General features: G+C 45.7%; 1 protein-coding gene across 3 annotated transcripts in view; it reads right to left on the bottom strand.

Annotated features, from left to right (window-relative positions):
* SLC7A7 (solute carrier family 7 member 7) overlaps positions 1–12517 on the bottom strand; it is a 38845-nt gene extending 26328 nt beyond the window's left edge. The window contains exons 1-3 of one of the 3 annotated variants that reach the window (XM_066277407.1): positions 12340–12516; positions 8867–8970; positions 6557–7096 (exon numbers count right to left, since the gene is read on the bottom strand). In XM_066277407.1, coding sequence (XP_066133504.1) covers positions 6557–7055 — 499 coding nt within the window. In that variant the 5' untranslated portion in view covers positions 7056–7096; positions 8867–8970; positions 12340–12516. Of the gene's footprint in view, positions 1–6556; positions 7097–7229; positions 7376–8866; positions 8971–12339 lie in introns of those variants that run through there. The other 2 variants (XM_066277409.1, XM_066277410.1) reach the window with 2 other exon arrangements.
* Positions 12518–20181: the final 7664 nt, after the last annotated feature.

Here is a 20181-nt window from a genome sequence, read left to right on the forward strand (position 1 = left end):
TCCACTGGAAAGACTGACAGTTTCCCTTTACCTCCTGTTTGTCAATTCCAAGTGACATTCCTTCCCTTCCCTATCTCATTTAACAGTTCCTCCAGATAGGGAACCTTTGGCTCTGTAGACCCCTCCTCTGGGCTCCCACATCCCCCACATTTAACCACACTGCATTAGAATAATTTACGTAACTGTCTTTCCCATTAACTGTGATCTACAGAGGGTAGACTGAGTAATAGAACTCCACGGCCATCTGACCAATGGTGGCGCAGAGGACAGAGCATCGACCTGAGACACTGAGGTCCCAGGTTCAAAACCCTGAAGTAGCCAGCTTGAGCACAGGTTCATCTGGCTTGAGTGTGGGGTCACCAGCTTGAGAGAGGGATCATCAACATGATTCCATGGTCGCTGACTTGAGCCCAAAGGTCACTGGTTTGGTTGGAGCCCTATAGTCAAGGTACATATGAGAAGCAATCAATGAACAACTAAAGTGCCTCAACTATGAGTTTATGCTTCTCATCTCTCTTCCTTCCTTTCTGTCCCCCCCTCTTTCTTTCACTAAATAAATAAAATAAAATAAACATTTAAAAAAATACTGCACACCTGTATGCCAGATCACATCAGTTGAAAATCACTGCCTTAGGAGAAAGCCCACCAAATTCCTTAATGTGGTTCTTGCGATAGATTATATTTTCCAAAGATGTCTCAACAATATCTCCCACCCCACAGGCTTTTCATATAATGTGACTATGACACTCCATCAAGCCTGTGCCTCCTGAAACTGGATAGTAGTCTGTGACTCTTTTAACCTCTAGACTACAAAAGAAGTGACACCTTGTGACTTCAGAGGCTAGGTTATAAAAGGCAACACAGCTTCCACTTGGCTTGCTGGGACACTCATTCTTGAAGCCTTCAGCTGATTGCTCTGAGGTTGACAGTATGTTAGGAAGCTCAACATAGTCCATACAGAGAGACCACATGGAAAGGCCCTGACACACTTGAAGAGAAAAAGATGCCCAGCTAGTCCCCATCTTCAGCAGCCCTGTTCCAGCTCCTGCCACCACACCATGTGACTACAACCACAGGAGACGCTGAGCTAGAAATGCCCCATGTAGGTCTTCCCAAATTCCTGAGTCCCAGAAACCACAAAGATAAGAATAAAATGACTATTGTTCTAAGCCACTAAGTTTCACATGATTTATAAAAGCCCTAAACAACCTCTCCTATGACCTCCATCTATCTGGGCAATCCAACTCTCAACATTTCTTACCTTAAACTTAATACTGTGGACCACCCTGAACTCCTTTCAGTGTCTTAACATGTCCTTTGTTGTCTATAAGTCTTCATACATTTTGTTCTTGCCATCTGAGATGCTCCTCTTCCCTCTCTATTCTTAATTTTTTTTTTACGTATTTTTTGAAGTTTAGAAAGAGAAAGGAGAGAAAGAGAGACAGAAATATCGATCGGTTCTTGCATGTGCCCTGACCCGGGATTGACCTGCAACCTCTGCAAATCAGATGTCGCTCTAACCAATGGAACCATCTGACCAGGGCTACTCTCTTTTTTTCTTTTTTTTTCTTCTTTTTTTCCAGACACAGAGTGAGAGTCAGAGACAGGGATAGATAGGGACAGACAGACAGGAACGCAGAGATGAGAAGCATCAATCATCAGTTTTTCATTGTGGCACTTTAGTTGTTCATTGATTGCTTTCTCATATGTGCCTTGACCGTGGGGCTACAGCAGACCGAGTAACCCCTTGCTCGAGCCAGAGACCTTGGGTTCAAACTGCTGAGCTTTGCACAAACCAGATGAGCCCGTGCTCAAGCTGGCAACCTCGGAGTCTCGAACCTGGGTCCTCTGCATCCCAGTTCGATGCTCTATCCACTGCACCACCACCTGGTCAGGCTGACCAGGGCTACTCTTGATTATGGAGAGTTTCTAAACTCCTAGGCTATTTCGGGTCTTCTCCTATGGTTCCTTGTACCTAACAAATCATAGCACTCAGGGTGTTCTGTGATGGCACAGTGGATAAAGCGTCGACCTGGAACGCTGAGGCCCCTGGTTCAAAACCCTGGGCTTCCCTGGTCAAGGCACATATGGGAGTTGATGCTTCCTGCTCCTCCTCCCATTCTCTCTCTTTCTCCTCTCTCTGAAAATGAATAAATTTTTTTAAAAATCTTAAACAAATCACAATACTCATTATAAGCCATTGTAATCTTGTGTTGGGTTGTTTATCTTAGCCCTCCACCAACGTAACACATGCACACACACGCATGCACACACAACAGCTCCATAAAGACAATGATCAGTGCTGGAAAAATGGAAGTGCTTCATGACTATTTGGTGAATGCCCAGTCTCCAGCCCCATCCGTTTCTTGAGCTCCAAATGGGCACATTGGCCTACTACCCAACACATAAATCTCAGGCTCGGCCCCTGTGGCACAGAACTCACAGGCTGGTGGAGGTCACCTGCCTCTTTCTTACACCCGACTCCCTAGTAAGTGTCATTGGTTGTACTTATTATACATTCTAAATCATTCTTCCATATGTCCTTTCCTGAAGACACCATCTCCTGAACAAGCTGTACCCCCACTGCCGTTGCCCTAGTTCAGGCTTTTGTCATTTCCTGCCTGGATTGCGACGACAGCTTCCTACTCATGTCTCTGCCTCTGGCCTGACTCTTAAGTCCCACCCCACCTACACTGCTCCCCTGCTTAGAACCCTTCAATGGCTCCTTCCATGCTTTAAAATTGAATCTCAACCCTCTAGGAAGGTTGGCCTCATGCCTAGCCCCTGGCCTACCTTTGTTTCCTCGCATCTCACAATCCGCCACACACCCAGCACCCCATACTTTTTCTCACTTTTGTGCCTTTTCATTGCCTTTCACTGTATCTAGACTATCTTTGCCCCTTCTTCATTTAACAGATATTTACTGAGTACTGAGCAGACAACAGGCACTGTTCTAGGTGCCAGAGATTCAGCAGTGAGCAAAGTCCCTACTTTCGTGACATTTACATTCAAGAGGGAAGGTCAGACAATAAACAAGTAATATGTCAGGAGGTGATGAGTGCTATTTAAAAAAAACAGATGGGAGACTGAGGGCCACTGCTTTAAATAGAATAGGTCTCTGGTAAGGTATTATTTGTGTAAAGATATGAATGGAGTGAGGCAATAAGCTCTGAGGACATCTAGGGAAAGAAATTTCCCAGCAGAAGGAACAATAATCATTCCCTGATGTCCAAACATCTAAAGCAGGTACAAGCCAGGCAAACTGAAGTAAAAGCAAAACAAAAAGTAGAGTCGGAGCAGAGAAGGTAAGGACAAGAGATCTGAGATGAGTCAAAGAAGTCAGGTGAAGTGGGCCTGGGAGGTCATGCTAAGTGAGTGCTTCACCCACCCCTGACTCCTTTCATCCTCAGTGTCAAGAGCAGACATCATCTCCTGAATAAGCAACATGCCACCCCACTCCTAGCACTTACCAAATACACGATGTTTAATTGACTATTTTGCTGGTCTCCACCACACCATGAGTTCCCTACAGCAGGACTCTTTCTTTCAAACTCCATGTTTTATAGATCCTACCACAATCAGCAAACTGTTTCCCAATAGTCAAAACATCCTTTCTTCATTCTCACTCCAGGCCCTGCAAGCAATTCCCCAATGACTAGACTGGTTTCCTAGTGACTATGGTATTAGGAAGGGGTTGCCTTGATAGTGGACACAAGCCTCCTGGCATTTGAAAATCACACATGTATGCTCACCATTGTACATTAATAAACACTACCATTTATAGACATCAGCCTCTTTTTTGGATGAGACTCAGTTGGTGAGAAAATGATCAACCCTGGATCAGGATGACCCAAGGAAGGCACTGCTCATGGAAGGACCTCATGAGCAACCCAGCGGAAGTCTCAAATGCTCCCTCTACACTTCAGCACCTCCTTCCCTATTTCAGATGGCAGCCTCATCACCTTCCATCTGTCCAAGCTTGTACCTCAGAGAGCTCAGGTACACCCCCACATCCAGAAGTCCTAGATATTCCTCCTCATAACTATTTCCGTATCTACCCCTTTATCTCAGTTCCAAAGGCCCCGTGCAGTGGGCAGGCCTTCACCACACTTCACATGGACTCAGGTTTCAGCTCCCTGACCAGTCAGTCTCCTTACCTTCTACCTCTCTTTCCGAAAGCACTCTTCATGTGCCCACCAGAGTTCTTCCAAGCAAATCTGATTTCACTTTCCCACTTAAACTCAATACCTGTCCCCTATTTTTCCAATAAAGTCTAACCTGTTCAGGCACTATATAAAACCCTCCTTGTGCTGACTCTGGGCTGCATTTCAGTCTCCACCTCCACCCCCGTCTCTTGCCCCACATTCCAGCTATCTACTGCCTGCAATTCTCTGAACAGACGGTACCTTCTGGCACCTGTACACCTTTTTACGTGCAGTTACCCCTATGAAAAATGTCCTAGAAGACAGCTATGTATCTTTTTAAAATTCAGTTCAGACACTGTGCTCTCTGTGGCATCTTCTTTTATCTCTCCTCCCCGCAAGAAGAAAGTCATCCTGCTTGTTCCAATGAGGCTTTTATCACCACACCTACTATCTTGCATAACAATTATTTGTTACTGTGTCTGTATCCTGGACTACTTCTTGGTTTTCTCCTGAATGGTTATGGTTAAATAAAGATATTTATTTAATCACTGCATAGGTTGTATCTGGACAGAATGTCCTCAGAGATCTTAACATCTGACTTGTCCTGGGTGCTCATTAAACAATAGCTGAAGGAAGAAATTCATGATTCATATGTCCCTAAATTCTTACAATCTTGGTTGGCCTTCTGAACCTTCTCTCAGAAATCTATATGCCTCTGAAGTAATTAGGGATAGAACAAAGTCCTTTAAGCAGCCAAGAGATATAGTACTTTTAAATATAATAATTATTACCTTACATTTGAGTCATGATTTATGGTTTTCACTGAATCTAATTATGTTCTTACAATACCCTGGAAGTAAACAGTCACTGCACCATGCCTAAGGTCACACAGTCATGGAGCCCTGCCTCAAACACAAGGCTGGTGCACTTTTCACTCTACCAGAGTTGTCTCAAATATATGTCATAAATCTGTGCACAAAGCTCTGTCTTCTACTCACTGAGGAGCTCCGCGAACTAATCATAACTGTGGCTACTTTGCATGTATTTGTACAAGCATGTACATGTGTGTGTACATGGGTGTATAAGAGTTTAAGTACACCTCTATTCCAAAATTAGAAGCAGAAAATTAACAAAGGGTGATCTAGGCAGGTAGCCACAATGCCAGAATAAAGGAATGACAGCTGTCAGAGAGGACACAGACCAAAATTAGAAAAGAATAAAAGCTCATGAACTGAAAAGTCAGGCCAGCAGTCTGAGGCCACTGAAGAAGCAAACATCCATCCTGACCCTGCTGTCCTGGGAAGGCCTCAAACCATTCAAGAACTGAGACATGCAATGGTAACCTCAGTCAACATAAGAAATGTCAAGTTATTAAGGCAAGCAGACATGTCATAGTTTTAAAGAGATTTCAATAAAGATGGTTGAAATAAAAACATTCTGGTGTTTAAAAGGATGCAGCTATCTTAGGAATTTTACTTAGATGGAATAATTCTTGCTCTACGCAAGATATGTGACTACACACCAACACATGAGAGGACCCTAAGACCAACAAATCCTAACATTAATTTCACCACTAAGTCAACCTGCCAGACCATCGGTAACAGTTTTAAGAATCTGGCCAACAGCAAAACTCATGCCTCTGCAAAAAAATATTCACAGAAGCATTAGCTAAGATTGGAAAAACTGGAATCAACTTAGATGGCCATTAACAGAGGACTGATTAGTTAAATATACAACATTCCTAAAATTAATATGGAATAACATGAAGCATTTTTTTAAAAGCAGATCTGTAAATAGAAAAGAATGTCACTGACAAAGTCTGAGGAGAAAGCAAACTGTAGAATTATATGTGGACTATGATTCCATTTTTTATAAACCTTAGAACTACATCTCTTAAAGGAGCAAGGAAAAAATCAGGAAGATCACACACAAACTTCCTGTGGTGCTCACCACAGAAAGTCAGGCAAAAGGTAAATTGGTGGTTTTTTACACTTTGGTACTATTTGAATTTTTACACAAAACATACTTTTTTTTTTTTTAATAAAAGCAGCCCTAGCCAGGCAGCTCAAGTTGGTTAGAGCATCATCCTGATATGCCAAGGTTTCGGGTTCAATCCCTGGTCAGGGCACATACAGGGATCAACCAATGGGTGCAAGAATGGGTGGAACAACAAAAAGCAAACAACAACAAAAGAAGTAAACAACAGAATCGGTGGAACAATAAATTGACACTTTCTTTCTCCCTCTCTCTCAAAAATAAATAAATAAAAATTTTAAATAATAATAAAAATTTTAAAAAGCATTTGCAGAAGCATGCATCTCTCCCGATCTCCTTCTTCCTGGCTGACTGCACTCACTTTCAGGCCTCTGCCCTCGCGCTCCACCCAACACCCCTGCCCCAGCCCCACTTACAGATGCAGGCAGCAGCCAGCAGGCGGCCAGCAGCATAGGGGGTATAGCAGGTCGGGAAGATGGGCTGCACCATGTAGTTGGCAAAGGTGATGGCGATAATGGCCTGGCTGGTAGGCTCGATGATGAGGAGGGAGGTCCAGAGTCGGATGAAGGCCAGGAATTCCCCGAAGGCCTCGAGGATGTAGGCGTAGCTGGCCCCAGACTTCTTAATGGTGGTGCCCAGTTCCGCATAACAAAGAGCCCCAAAGACAGAGAAGAGGCCCCCAATAGCCCAGATGACCAGGGAAAAACCAAAGGAGGCACTATACTTGAGCACACCCTTTGGAGACACAAAAATGCCCGAGCCAATCATGTTCCCCACAATCAGGGACACGCCATTCAGCAATGAGATCTCCTTCTTCAGCTTCACCTGTTCGGGCCCTGGGCAGGCCTCCTCCTCCCAAGGGGAAGCATCCCCCACATGCTGGGAGGCCACTTCATACTTAGTGCCGTCAACCATGGCGGAGAAGAAAAATTTCACCAATTTCCTGGCATTGCCCCCTAAGGAAGAACGATGAAGATACGTATCAGGTGGTTGGCAATTCCATACTATACTCCTCAGTAGGGGCCAATAGGGGCAACCCACCCCACCCACCATGGCAGAGACCTCTCTCTTGCCCCATCTCTCATTAACCTCCTCTTCTCGTGCTGGCTCTGGCTCATCGAAACAACTCCAATTTAAATTTTTAAGGAAAGGCACTCATTCTGCAGAGAGAAAACATCTGTCTCTCATTTCTTCACTTTGTTTCCTTGGAAGTAGTTTGAGGCTCAGCCTTGGGGTAATGGGCCAAGTTTAGGGGCAGAAAGCCCTCAGTCTGAGTGGGGAAGTGTGCAGAGTTCTTCTGTTAGGACAGCCTAACAGTGGTGCTGCCTACTTGATTTATAAAATAGAACACTAAATCCTGGTTCTATCTGAGCATGCTGTGATAAGAGATAGGACTTAGGGTAATCATTCAGCAGTTCCCATGTGTAACCATAATGATTTGAGCCAGCGCTTTTCAGCCTTACCTCAAAACTGCCTGTCTTCCGTCCAATGTCAGGCTTACCTGTCACCTGTGCTGAGATGCGATATGAGGAACCAATCTTGCAGCAAATTAATCTGTGGGTTCTCCCCACAACACTGCTCTTTTCCCCCAAAGACTAGCTCTGACAGGCCAAAAGGCTTCAGCGATTTCTTGCTAGAAACCCACAACCATCCTCCTGCCTAGGTGAAACCGTCAACCCTGGCAAAGCCCCAGCAGCCTCACCCCACCCTGAGAGTAGACAGGCTATTCTCCCATTTTCCTTGCTTTTCTTCTTTAAAAAAAAAATATATATATATATATTTATATTATATTATGTTATATTATTATTGATTTTAGAGAGAGGAAGGGAGAAAGCGTGAGAGAGACAGAAACTCCAGTCTGTTCCTGTACCTGACCAGGATCAAACTGGCAACCCCTGGGCTTCAGGACTGTGCTCTAACCCAGGGGTCCCCAACCCCCAGGCCGCGGACCAGTATAGGTCTGTGGGTCATTTGGTACCGGTCTGCAGTGAAAGAATTACTTACATTATTTCCATTTTACTTATATTTAAGTCTGAACGATGTTTTGTTTTTTAAAAATGACCAAATTCCCTCTGTTACATCCATCTAAGACTCACTCTTGACGCTTGTCTCGTAAGTTCGACAATGATATTTAAAAATACCACAGTTTTTAATGATGGTCGCATAATTTTATTTTGTGCATTTATTCGTCCCACCCGAAAGGCCAGTCCATGAAAATATTTTCTGACATTAAATCGGTCCGTGGCCCAAAAAAGGTTGGGGACCACTGCTCTAACCACCCGAGCTGTCCGGCCGGGGCTTCCTTGTTTTTCTTTACCGAGATACCTTTCCTAGTCCCTAGTATTCCAGATCCCCTGCCCTCGAATCCCCTACATCAGCATAGCTGCATCACCCAAATAGTATGAATGAGACAAGGCTGATCCTAATGTACAGCCCAACCCAGAAGTGATTGGAGTCAGCTGATGACCACTCCCCACCCAGGAGTTGTTTCTGGAGATACAGCCCTGAAAGCCAAGGCCAGGAAACAGCTGAAGCGAGGCAGCTGATGCTGTGCACCAGAGAGCAGGAGATTGCTGAGAGAAAGACCGGCGAGGCTGGCCAAGCAAGTGGAGAGACACTACTAGGGCTAGAGGCACTGGACAGAAGTGATTGGACACTGCACAGTAGCAAAGGGGGTTGGGGGAAAGTGAGTGGGGCTGAAGGAGAGAGTGGGAAGCACTTTCTACCTGGCCAGAGGTATAAGCAGTTTCCTGCAGCAGCAGCAGCAAGTGGATGTCAGAAGCTGTGCTTTGACTCCTCCTCCTTCTCCACCAGCAGTGAAAGGAATGGCCTGGCAAGTGCTTATGGAGTTAAGTCGAATCAAGAAGTCAAGAAGGGTGGAGAGGGTGAGGGCGGGAGAGAGGAATATTAAGCAATTGTCTGGGTCCAAGGTTCACTGGCCCCTCACCTCTGCAAAAAAGAGCAGCTAGGAGCTCTGGGCTCAGCACTTTCTGAGATAAGAAGGCACTCCCTCACTGATCTCCTTTGACAGGTGACAGAAGAAAGGACTGTCAGCTGGGCTCCTCTCTGACGCTCTGGGAAAATTGTCTCCTAGCAAGTTAGGCCTGATGAGGACCAGGCAGTGGCTGAGAAAGAATGCACAGCCCTCTGTCCTAGTCCTCCAGGCCCCACCCTAGCCCACTTCTCTCATCCCAAACAAGAAAGGCAGGGGATTGCACAACGTGACACAAAGGCTTGTTCACAAACTGAGATTAGAGGAAGTGTGAGTGCAACCCCTATACCTCGTGACTGGCCGTCCTAACAGAAGAGCTCTGCACACTTCCCCACTCAGACTGAGGGCTGGCTGCCCCTAAACTTGGCCCATTATTCCAAGACTGAGCCTCAAGCTACTTCCAAGGAAACAAAGTAAAGAAATTCAAGTCAAACCTCTGGCTGCCTGCCCACCTCTATCTACCCCCTCACATGCCCTTTCATCCTTAAGAAAATACACCAGGATTTTATCTCTGAGTAAGTAAAATTCTTATAAACACCTTCCCCAAATACAAGTTTACTTCAATTTCCTAAAAATATGGGGAAATAAGATTTCACTGAGCTACCCTGATCATACAGGCCCAGAACAAGAACAAAAAAAAATTGAATATTCTTTGGAAATTATAGATTCAATCTTTTTAGTCTACTTAAATCTAGTATTTTAGGTCGATTTTGCTAAAAGAAATGCACTCTATTTATTCTGAAATCCAACTACCTGTTCCTTTTCACAACTTTTTAAAACAACCCTCTTTGGTTATTCTACAACCAGAGAATAAAGATCTAAACATCTCGGGAGGGCCTTATCTTCACCCTCCACCCTCCCATCCTAGCTCCTCAAACTTTTTTGTAAACCAAGAGAGGGATCCAGATGTTAGCCTTCCCAGAGATCATGCTTCTCCCAAGCCACCCTCACAAATATCTGAAATCTGTGAATGAAAAAAGGGGCTTTATGGGAAGCAATCTCACAGGGTAACAATCATAATTCCTAATGAGGCAAGTCACGCCTCTGGCATATAACTTCTTTACGAAAAGGCTTATCTTTGGCTTAAGCAAGCCCTGTTCGTTGTTTCTGTACATCTAGGTCAGCATGCCTTTGAAATGCCCTCTCCTTCTAGTATATTAGCACACTTTCAAGGCCCTTCTTCTAAGACTTGACCTCCCTCAAGAGAGCACATAAACTTAACCTGTAATCCTATCCCCACCTTGCTTTTTTTTCCACTTTCAATAATCTTCTTTACATTCCCTCCTTAATTTCAAATGCATAAAAGAAAGTATAAAACTATTATTCTAGGGAGCATTTGAAATCTTGCTCCTCCCACATATGTTGTCAGTTTGGCTCAAATAAACACTTATAAAAATTCTCTACAGGTTTGGACACATCTAATGTCCACAAATCAATCCAGAGGAGACTGTCCTTTTATCCCAGGTATTCCCTAAATATTCCTATAATAAAAGCTGTCATTTATTGAACATCTACCAGGGTCAGACACACTGCTAAGCACCTAAAGGCCTTATCTTATTTAATCCAACCTGCAGCCCCTTAAGGCAGGCACTGAGTCCCATGTCAGGGTGCCAAACTAATGAGGGCAGGCTAGCCAATAGAGCCCAAGCTCTTGACTGGCTCAGTACTAACTCCCCAACCTCCCCAACCCCTCCTACCTGCCCAGCCTCTAGGCCTGCCCCAGACAAGAACGCACTTCAGATGGCTCCCTAATGAATTATCTGGGGGAGGGTATGATTGGATTAAAAGAAAGCCTCTGCCCTCCTTCAGCCTGCAGCCTAGACCTTCCAACAAAGCCTATCCATACCCTTCCCGGCTGCTACTCCCCTTTCTCATCTCTTCGCAGGCGACTACAGCCCTCTTGGCAGCACTAGAATTGCTAGGGTACCCACTTCTAAAGCAAGGAAGGCACACAGAAATATATCATCATGCCTGCCCATTTAAGACCAAATTCACTGGCATTAAGGGGTTGGCATGTGTCCTAACAGAACGTTTAAAAAAAAAAAAAAAAGAATGAAGAAGGGACAAAGAAAGGAGAGAGCAGGAGGGAAAGTGGGGAGAGAAGTGTGTCTAGTGTGTGGCTAGTGGCATCTGAAAAGTGAAGTCCTCCTCTTGGAATCTTGAGAAAGAAACCCACACTCCAGCAAACAGCATACCCTAGCGGTCTCACCAGGAACACTAGGAGTAGAACCTCCTTCCTAGACTACCATTCACTCTCCCACACAAATTGGATTGGGGTGGCTGCCCTTCACAAAAAAATATACCCCCTCTTTTCTCAACCACTGCTTAGCACAAGTGCCGTAGCAGAAAGGCACCGCCTTGGGCAGCTCACAATCCTCCTGAGATCTGGTTCATCGGGCAATACTTCCACCAGATAGGCAGCCTGACACCAGCAGGACCTCTCCTGAAGGTCGCTTCCACACCAGGCTTTGCAGAGTCTGGAGCCCCATGAAATAACAGTGTTCCTGATATGCAGCAGCCCTTGTCTTCTTCCCCTGTCTGAAGTGCATTCAGGACAGGGTAGAGATTACAGGACAAGACACTCATCCTACAGCCCGTGGGAGACGTTTCCGATTCAGGGGTCCAGGCAATGCAGGCACAGCAGGCAGTGGAGCCCCTTTGCCCTGACCCCACCCATGAATGGCAACACCAAAACATCCTTCCTCCAGGAACCAGCACACAGTTCAGGGTCTTGGCTCAACAGTCAAGTACAGGGAGCCAAATGTACACAGGGAGCAGATACTTTTCCCCCCAGAGATCCCATGTCCTGCCTTCCTAGCTCCAACTGCTCTGTGCTGCCTCCCCTAACAACAGAAATAGAAAACAGATATACTCTGGTACAGCTAGATTGCCCCATCATCCCAAACTGGAAGCTCAGCTCCTCCCTCCTAGTTCTCCATTTGTTTTTCTATATTCCACTATGGTTACGCCAGTCCCCTAAAAAAAAAATGAAACAAGAAATTATTTACTCCTGTGGCAAGGGCTTCCCTAAATGTATGGCTAAAGTCTCTGGACAGAGGGCTCTCTCTGCCCAGGGAGGGCCTGGGCTGAGACGGGGAAACAAGAGGCTCTTGAGTCTCCTTCATTCAGTCAATCTTTAGGACTCTCACTCTATCCTCCTCCTTCACTTCCCTTCTCACCCATTGTTCCCCGGCTCCCTCCTCTTACCTGTCCCGTGACCTTTGGGCAGGTGCGAGGAGGAGGGGCTACCAGCACGCGGGGGGTGGGGAAGGGAAAGGTGCTAGGAAGAGGCACCAGGGTATGGCTGGAGCTGCAGCCGCTGTTGACTCTGAGGAGCAGAAAAGGCAGAGGGTGACGGACCGAAATGGAAAACAGGAAAACATATGTGTGACTCTGGCCGGCAGCGGCCGCGGGGAGGGGCCAGAGGGACGGACTGGAACCGGGGCCCTGAGGACCTCCACGCCTGCCGCCTCTAGGCTCCTCCTCTTCCCTACCTCAGCGCCCCCAGCTTCCTCGTTGCCCTACATTTACTGAGTACCAAAACTCTCCCAGTAACTTACAGTGCCCTCTTCATGCCCTTTACAACTCCTCCCCCTAATTCCATTTCCTAGACATCTCCCACTCATACCGTCATTGGTCCTGCGCAGGGCATAGGATCCCTGGTTAGGGCAATGGACCTCTGTAGTCCCATCTCTATAATCTCAGTGCCATTTCAGCCCCTATGTAAGGCAGTGCACGCCAAGGAATGTCACTTGTGGGGTAGAGTCAATCACACACCTAAACGCTAAGCAAGCCCACTCAAAATTCAGGTGATGAGTGTGTTGCCAAGTAGGGCCAGCCAAGGGGGCCTGAGTAAGCCCTGGAACGGGGCTAATGAATCGGCACCCCTTCAAACCAGGATTGTTTAAATATCTGTTGAATGTTTATTTAACAAAAATAGAAAAATACAATTTTCTGGGAATGAAAACTCTTAGCCTCTTTCTTTCTCTTCAAAATTATAACTTACACGATTTACATTAATTAATTAATTACAATTTTCTGAAGCAGACAGACAACTTCTTGGTATGCACATTAAACAATTTAAAATGTAGATACAGCATAAATCTCTCTCGGGGAGTGGCACTTCACAGTTTATGGTGCATTCTCAGAATTCCAGTTGTGACTGCTGTCTTTAGGCAAGTAAAAGCTGGTCACAGGGCTACACCGCGCAACTTATACCTGTACCTGCGTGTTGCAAAATTTTTCTGGAGACAGGTGGTCCAGGTAAGCAGTCTTAAGGATCTTTAAGGATCTCTCAGTGGATAGGAGCCCACTTACAGTTCACCAAGAGACATAAACAAAAATCAGAGTTCACTGGCACCAAATGTCTGAATTACTCCAAGAATAATTTAGTGCCCTTTTAGACCCAGGCTGCTGCCCAGCTGGCCTGCTCCTTAATCCTCCTCTGGGGTCAGGTCCAAGTTATGAGGGAAGTCCTAGGAAGTCTAAAGCTGCTGGTCAGCTCTGGCCCTGCTCTCCCACTCCACTCCAGCCACACTGGCCTCCTTGCTGCTGCCGCCGTACAAACAGGCCCCCAACTAAGAGCTTTTGCCGTCGCTGTTCCTTCTGCCTGGAACATTCTTCCCAGAGATATTGTTCATTCTTTCATTCACTCCATTCGGGTCTATGCTTAAACACCACCCTATCAGAGTGCTACCCTGAGGAGTCTCTACAGAAGCAGCTTTTCTCTGTCAATCTCTCCATCCCTTCACCATGCTTGACTTTTCCTCAAGGTACTCGCTACCACCCTGAGTTCGAGTTCATTGCCATCTCCCTCACTAGAATGCAAGCACTTCCTACCCACAGTACAAGGCACATGTAGACCGTCAAAAAATGTTTGCTGGAAGACTAAAGGAATGAATGAATAATGCTGTCCCCACTAGACTGCTTTCCCAGCTGGCTGGCCTCTGGGAATGTCCTTGAACTTGCCCTTCAGGTCCGTCTATGCAGCAGCTGCTGCTGCTCCAGCTCCTAAACAAGGAGTACTTAGAAGTAATTATTCTTTTTGTTAGTAATAGGTTGAAAGGAAGGGAAAGGTATAATTTTCAAGTTTAGTGGGAGGCCTAGAATGGTTTGAAATGGACTTTTTGTTTCTGTAATGGGAAAACAAAAACAAAAAGCCCCTCATCTAACGTGCTTTCCAGGATCCGGAAAACTCTGTGCTGGGTCCCTCACCCAGACTCGGGTGACCCCCTCTGGATGCAACCAGAGGAAAGTGCAACGGCCACCACGCGGTGAGGGGGCAGAGGAGAACGCAGAGGGAGGCGACCGCTCAGGTTCAGGCAAATGAAGGTGGATTCGAGAAGAATGGAACCGCAAACACTTAAGCGTGAACTCTTCCCAGACCTAGAACCCGCTCCGGGATCCCGCTCTCAGCTCTGCCCTTCCCGGAGACCCTCGCCCCTTCTCCACAGCACCCCCAGCCGGCTAGCTGCTTTTCACCTTTGCCCCTTTCTCCCACTTTCCCCAACTCAGCTTCACTTTTCCTGGGCCGGCGCCTCCACGTCTCCCCCGCCCTCTCTTTTTAACTCCCGCTTTCTCTCGGACCTGGTTCCGTGAGAACCGGGCCTAAGATCTCGCCGTCTCAAACCCCGAACCTACCACCGCCCGCCTTCAATGCCCGACACAAGAGCTCGGTGTCCTTCCCTATGTCCAGGTCTGGCTGCGGGCGCCAGATCGGCTTTTGCTTTAGCGGACCAGGACCCCACTCCATCCGAGTCCCTTCAGTTCCCTCTACCTGGCCAAGAGTATGGTGGGTGCAGACGAAGGGTGCAGAGGACCGAAAACCGAGAGACCCCACAACCCGCTCCCTTGCCCTCTCCTCGCTCAGGCACAGCTGCCCTGCTTTTGGGACATCAAAATGACCGCGGATACCCTTCAACCCGTCCTCCACCCCAGGAACGCTCAGCTTCCTCTTCCCTCCCTCCCAGTCCAGCTCGAGGCCCAACGGGGGTCTGGGAGAGAACCCCAAACCCAGGCAACCCTGTTTCCAGCCCTGAGAGGCTCGGCCGAGATTTGGGAGGGACTCTGGGCTGCAAAGCCCTGTGGGGTAGGAAGAGGGAGCAGCGCCCGCTTGGGGCCAGGGGAGGGGTCTCCCGGAAGGGCGTCTCCGCAACCGGGGCTCTCAACTCCCGCCCCCTCGGGGGAGCTGTTGCATCAGCTTCAGTATCCCAAATTAAGGAAAGTGGTCTCCATCCGGCCAGAAAGGTGTCGGGCAATAGACCTGCCGCCAGGAGGCAGCACTTAACAAAAAATGTCCGGGTTGAGGGTTTCCAGGAGGCCGGTGTCACTAAAGCACGTTTCATTTGAAAAGTCTTAGAGGCAGCAGGGACCCAACAATAGAGGGATTTGCTGGGCTATTTCAAGAAAATGGTTGAGGAAATGCTTCACCATGTTACCATGTTTTAAGGCTAAGATATAATTTGTAAATAATACTGTAGTTTCCTTTTATATACCTTTAAGGCAGTCCCGCTTTGGCATTTTTTAAAGCCAACATTGCCATTCTGCAGAGATTACGCAAAGCCATCCATCTTCAAAACCAGTCTGGTGGAAAAGCACACAGCTTAAGAGACTTCAAGGGTGTGTACTGCTATATCACGCTGGATCGCTGGATCTTTGGATCTCCACCAGCCTTGGGAAGCTAAGCAGGGGCAGGCCTGGTTAGTACTTGGATGGGAGACTTCAGAGCTGTCAGTCAGCCTGACCAGGCAGTGGCACAGTAGATAGAGACTTGACCTGGAACACTAAGAACCTAGGTTCAAAGCCCCTCCAACTCTGGCTTGAGCAAGGGGTCACTGGCTCAGCTAGAGACACACACACACAAACACATCAAGGCACATATGAGAAGGCAATCAATGAACAACTAAGGTACTACAACTATGAGTTGATGCTTCTCATCAATCTCCCTTGCTGTGTGTCTGAAAACTGTCAGGCAAAAAATATATAGTGTACAAAAAATATATAGCCAGAAGTAATACTGATTTATCAGAGATTTGACAGTCATGGGTCAATAAAAGGAATAGTTATAATATATTATGTAAATAGTAAGAAGTTACAATATATTATGTAAGTAACAAGAAAATAATATGCAAAGCAATGTATTGCGTGAGTGGGTGGTTTATAGCCATCTCTTCCCACACACACACAGTGATTTGATCTTGAGCTGTCCTAAGGAGAGTAATGAAGTAATGTGAAATAAAACACTTCCCTCAAAATTTGGTCACAAGCATGCAAAAAGGAGAAGAGGATGCAAAATGAGGTGGAATTGGCAACCCAGACTCAGCTTCACTCATGCTTTTTCTTGAACATCATTACTCATCACAGAGGTTTAAAAAGCACCTAATTTCCCAGAACAATGCACTTGTACAAAAGTTACTGTATATAGACCTAACAGAAGAATATTTGAATAAACATACTGGACAAAAATATGAGTGGATACCAAACCGTTAAGGATAAATACAGCTGACGTGTGGCGGTGCAGTGGATAAAGTGTTGACCTGGAACGCTTCGGTCACCAGTTCTAAACCCTGGCCTTGCTTGGTCAAGGCACATATGAGAAGCAACTACTATGAGTTGATGATTCCCGTTCCTCCCCCCACTTTCTCTACCTCTATCCTCTCTAAAATCAATAAATAAAATCTTAAAATTAAGCTTGACCAGGCAGTAATGCAGTGGATAGAGCACTGGCCTGGGACACTGAGGACCCAAGTTCCAAACCCGAGGTTGCCAGCTTAAGTGTGGGCTCGTCTTCCTTGAGCACGGACTCACCAGCTTGAGCACAAGATTGCTGGCTTGAGCCCAAGGTCGCTGGCTTGAGCCCAAGGTAACTGACTTGAGCACAAGGTCGCCGGCTCTGCTGGAGCTCCCCCCTTCAAAGCACATATGAGAAAGCAATCAATGAACAACTGGAGTGCCGCAACTATGAGTTGATGCTTCTCATCTCTCTCCCTTCCTGTCTGTCTGTCTGTCTCTCTCTCTCCTTCTCACTAAAAAAAATAATAATAAATTAATTAATTAAAATTTAAATTTAAAAAAAGCCAAATACAGACCATGCGAGACAAAAGAGTTAAAGGGAGGAAATCATGAATCTCAGATTCCTGATGCTCTCAACAACAGCCTTCGCCAGATGAACTCCAGAGGTTGAAAGGTATCTGTCTAGTGTGGGATGCTGAAGCCACTTTCCTGTGGCTGATGAGTCTGATTAATTCACTGAGTAGAGCTGTCCAAGTGCCAAACCCTTCCCTGCAAGTGTTCTATGAGGTCCTGGGAATACTGATGATATTTCCATCAGCACAAGTGTTCTCTTTCTCTCTTTCTCTCTCTCTCTCAAACTCCTAATCCATATTTCCCGCTACTTACCCATGGATTGCCCCCTTGCCACATCAAAATAGCCATGTCAAAGGTTAAACTTATCTTCCTTCCTAAAACCTTTCCCCTCCCAGATTTCCCACTTTTCCTGGTCAAATTTCCCATCCCGTCCCAAAAGCTCTCCAGCTGTATGTAGCTCCTTGACTCCCACAGCTATTAAATTATTACATGTTCACTTCTGCATGCAGAGTTCATATTGTCCACATTATTTGTGCACCTTAATATGTGCTCTTTTTTTAATGATTTTGCAAATCAAAGGTGGTCCCCCCTACTGTGTGAGGTAGTACAGTAGTGGAATGTTACTATCATTTTTCCTGCCAATCTTTAATGTTGACACTGAAGCCTGACCAGGCGGTGGCGCAGTGGATAGAGCATAGGATAGAGATACAGAGGACACAGGTTTGAAACCCCAAGGTTGCACAGGCTCATCTTGTTTGAGCAAGGCTCACCAGCTGGGACCCAAGGTCACTGGCTTGAGCAAGGGGTCACTCGGTCTGTTGTAGCGCCATGGTCAAGGCACATATGAGAAAGCAATCAATGAACAACTGAGGTGCCGCAATGAGGAATTAAGATGCTTCTCATCTCTCTCCCTGTCTGTCTGTACCTATCTGTCACTCTCTTGTCTCTGTCACACACAAATACACACACACACACACGCACACACACACACACACAAGAATGTTGACACTGAGGTTAACATTCTACTTCTATCTGATACCCCAACTGTAAACTACGTAATGGGATTCCAGTGCTTTCCGTCTCAGCTGTCTATTTCAGAATCAGCTAAAGGCACATGTAGCCAGCTTGGGAAAGGTGTTACTCAGTGATTATTGCAAGTGTAAAACAATAAATACACAGCCACATTTTAGTTCAATTTCCTAATCTCTAAAAACTACAAGCAATCTGTACAATGATTGCTTCCTGGACTGTCTTATATACCTTACAACTTTATTATGAAAATTGTATGAAATCATTTATATAGAAGTATATTTGGTAAGTGAAAATAAAGTGTAAGCTGATAATGGTACTCTTATTGTCTTATTTCCCTTGCTTAGTTTTCTGGATCCATCTGTTGGCTTATAGCCAGTTTCATTTGTTCCTGTCCTTTCTTCTGGTTCAGCCCTAGCCTATACTATTCTTATTGTTATCAAAATAGCTTCTTTTACTTCTTAAACTGGGATACACCCTTCCCCTCTTTCAAAGCACAGCTCACAAGCACCTCCTGTGGAAAAAGTTCCCAGTCTTGCAGAAGGAAATGATAAACTTCAGCTAGGCCATTACACCACTCCCTCAGGTTCCCCCAGGCAGCACGTGTTTAAGTGTCTAGCCTAGCACACAGTAATGGGTACCTTTGTAGGAGCGTCACCACTTGTAAGCACTTTCACTTACACCATCATCCTTAAAATGTTGGCACAAATGTGATATATTTAGCTTTTTTTAATAAAAAAAAATTAAGGATAAATGACTTACCCAAGGCACGTAAGTTATTTAAAAAGAGGAGGAGCCCTGGCCAGGCACTTCAGTTGGTTACAGCGTCATCCTAGTATGCCAAAGCTGCAGGTTCAATCCTTGGTCAGGGCACAAGAATCAACCAATAAATGCATAAGTAAGTGGAACAACAAATCAGTATTTTGCCTGACCAGTGGTGGCGACATGGATAGAGCATCAACCTGAAACTGAGGTTGCTGGTGCAAAACCCCAAGGTCACCAGCTTGAGTGAGGGCTTGTTGGCTTGAGCATGGGGTTGCTGGCTTGGGTGCAGGACCTGAGCCCAAAGATTTCTGGCTTGAGCCCAAAGGTCGCCAGCTTGTGCAAGGTGTTCCTGGCTGGCCTTGAGCCCAATGACCAGTCCCTGGTCAAGGCACGTACAAGAAGCAATCAATGCACAACTAAAGTGAAGTAACTAAGACTTGATGCTTTCCTTTCTCTCTCTCACTCAAAAAAAAATCAGTTTTCTCTCTCTCTCTCTCTAAAATCAATAAATAATTTTTTATTTTAATAAAATTAAAAAGAGGATGAAGTCACAGGTCTGGATTTGACCTACCTTATAAGGTTGTTGCAAAGATTATCTTACTTAGACAATGTGTGATGGTAGCTCTTATAAAAATAGAATCATGCCCTGGCCAGATAGCTCTGTTAGAGCCTTGTCCCAATACATAGAGGTTGCCAGTTCAAACCCCAGTCAGGACACATACAGAAACAGAATGATGTTTCTCTCTCTTTCTTTCCCCCTCCCTTTTCTCTCTCTAAAATCAATAATTTTTCTTTAAAAATGGAATATCTTAGCTCCAGTAATTCTTCCTCAAGAACGCCCTGATAGCCTACTCTAAATCAAGTTTTCATTATATGCTCAAAAACATCATATACTTCCCTTCCCAGCACTTGTCTTAGCTGGACTATTACAGTAATAGGTTATTACTTGATTGTCTTCTCTCTCTAGACTGGAAGTCTATCACAATAATTTTGTCTGTCTTGTTCTCCATCAACTCTCCTACACTCGATACATTGCCTGGCCCGTGGCTCTTCAATTTTGTTGGCTGAATGAGCTAGACCTGAAACCCAAGCTTTCTGATTCATTCTAGGTTTAACTGAGGATGGGAAAATAGGCTACAGTGATAAGGAAGAAGATACAATGAGGCAACG

The sequence above is a fragment of the Saccopteryx bilineata genome, chromosome 4 (genome assembly GCF_036850765.1).
Source record: "Saccopteryx bilineata isolate mSacBil1 chromosome 4, mSacBil1_pri_phased_curated, whole genome shotgun sequence".
NCBI lineage: Eukaryota > Metazoa > Chordata > Mammalia > Chiroptera > Emballonuridae > Saccopteryx > Saccopteryx bilineata.